Below are 1,468 nucleotides of genomic sequence, written 5' to 3'. Positions count from 1 at the left end.
AAATTTCAATACCATCTTGATCAAAATTCATTAATATAGCAGCTAAAGTCTTAACTGCAAACTTTTCTTCTAGAGGCACTTCCGACTCCTCCTCATAATAAATATCCACAGTAGAAAAGATGCTCATGTCTTTAAGTTATTTCATGGATTGAGATACATCGAATCAAACTACTTCATCATTCAACCTAAATAGTAGCTCATTTACCCTCAAATTAATAAGTACACTCCCGATTATGAGGAAAGGTCACCCAAGATTATGGGAACCTCAAAATCAACCTCGCAATCAAGAATGACAAAATCAGCCAATATAAAACTGGTTACTTTTACCAATACGTCATATAGAATCCCCTTGGGTCGCTTCACAGACTTGTCTGCCATAACTAGTCTCATGTTTATGGGAGTAGGATCCCCCAAAACTAATTTCTTATACACACCAAGTGGCATAAAGTTTATACTAGCTCCCAAATCACATAGAGCTTTTGCTAAATCAAGAGACCCAATAGTGTAGGGGATGGTAAATACCCCAGGGTCTGCCTTCTTCTGCACCAAAGACCTTGCAGAGATAGAACCACAATGATGGACATTGTCCATTGGCTCATAACTAACTATCAATTTCTTTGTGACAAGGTCTTTCATGAACTTTGCATACCCGGGCATCTGCTCTAATGCTTCCACTAATGGAAAATTAATTATCATCTACTTAAGCATGGCCATAAACTTGCCAAACTTGGTGTATTCGGCCTTCTTTTTAAAATGATGGGGAAATAGAGGAGGTGTTTTTGGGAGTGTAGTAACCACCACTTTAGTCTCCTTTCCCTTGATCTTCTCCAACTCATTAACCTACTGATGGTTGGATGGTGTATTATCAGTGACTTCATCCAGTTTCTCAGATTCAGTTGGATAACTTTCTTCATGCTCAATATCCTCTTCAATTATGTATTCAATCACAGCTTTTCCCATAGATGGGCCTGGTAATACCTTTCCACTCCATGTGGTAATTGCCTTGCAAGATACATTATTTCGAGGATTCTGAACTATATCACTTGGTAAGGTTTCACTCTTCTTCTAATTCAATGATGCTAAGAGTTGGATCATTTACTGCTCTAATTATTTGATAAAGGTAGAGTGTGAGTTTACCAACTGATTCATGGAAGACAAATTACTTTTCATAGTAGTCACCCCAGAGTTGGTAGTCTTAACTCCCTTTAATAATTTCTCCATCATGTCCCTCATGGATATCTTTCCAGAGCTAGTTACAACATTATCTCTACTTCCAAGAGGTATATATAGTCCGATCCTATCATTTTTTCTCTTCCAGTTCCCTTGATCTTTATCTTTGTAACCATCTTTGTTGTAATAGTTTTGACCTCTATTTCTTTGGCTATTGCCTTGGAAATATCTCTGATTATTTAGATAGTTTTCCTCTTCTTCCAAATCAGAGTCATCTCTTCCTTGTGATGCAATAGCT

The 1,468-nt window shown here is 37.3% G+C and overlaps 1 protein-coding gene across 1 annotated transcript; it reads right to left on the bottom strand.

Moving 5' to 3' along the window:
- Positions 1-231: 231 nt before the first annotated feature.
- Positions 232-696, bottom strand: LOC124894395. The gene has a single exon (XM_047405086.1). It carries the CDS (start codon positions 694-696, stop codon positions 232-234), a length of 465 nt encoding a protein of 154 aa, XP_047261042.1.
- Between the last annotated feature and the right edge of the window lie 772 nt (positions 697-1,468).

Source organism: Capsicum annuum, unplaced genomic scaffold, assembly GCF_002878395.1.
Source record: "Capsicum annuum cultivar UCD-10X-F1 unplaced genomic scaffold, UCD10Xv1.1 ctg73600, whole genome shotgun sequence".
Taxonomy (NCBI): domain Eukaryota; kingdom Viridiplantae; phylum Streptophyta; class Magnoliopsida; order Solanales; family Solanaceae; genus Capsicum; species Capsicum annuum.
The sequence above is the reverse complement of the archived record's forward strand: the minus strand, read 5'-3'. Positions and strand labels throughout refer to the sequence as shown.

Bases quoted from the DNA above. Each gene is read 5' to 3' on its own strand.
- LOC124894395 (XM_047405086.1), bottom strand. From the start codon at position 696: ATGATAATTAATTTTCCATTAGTGGAAGCATTAGAGCAGATGCCCGGG.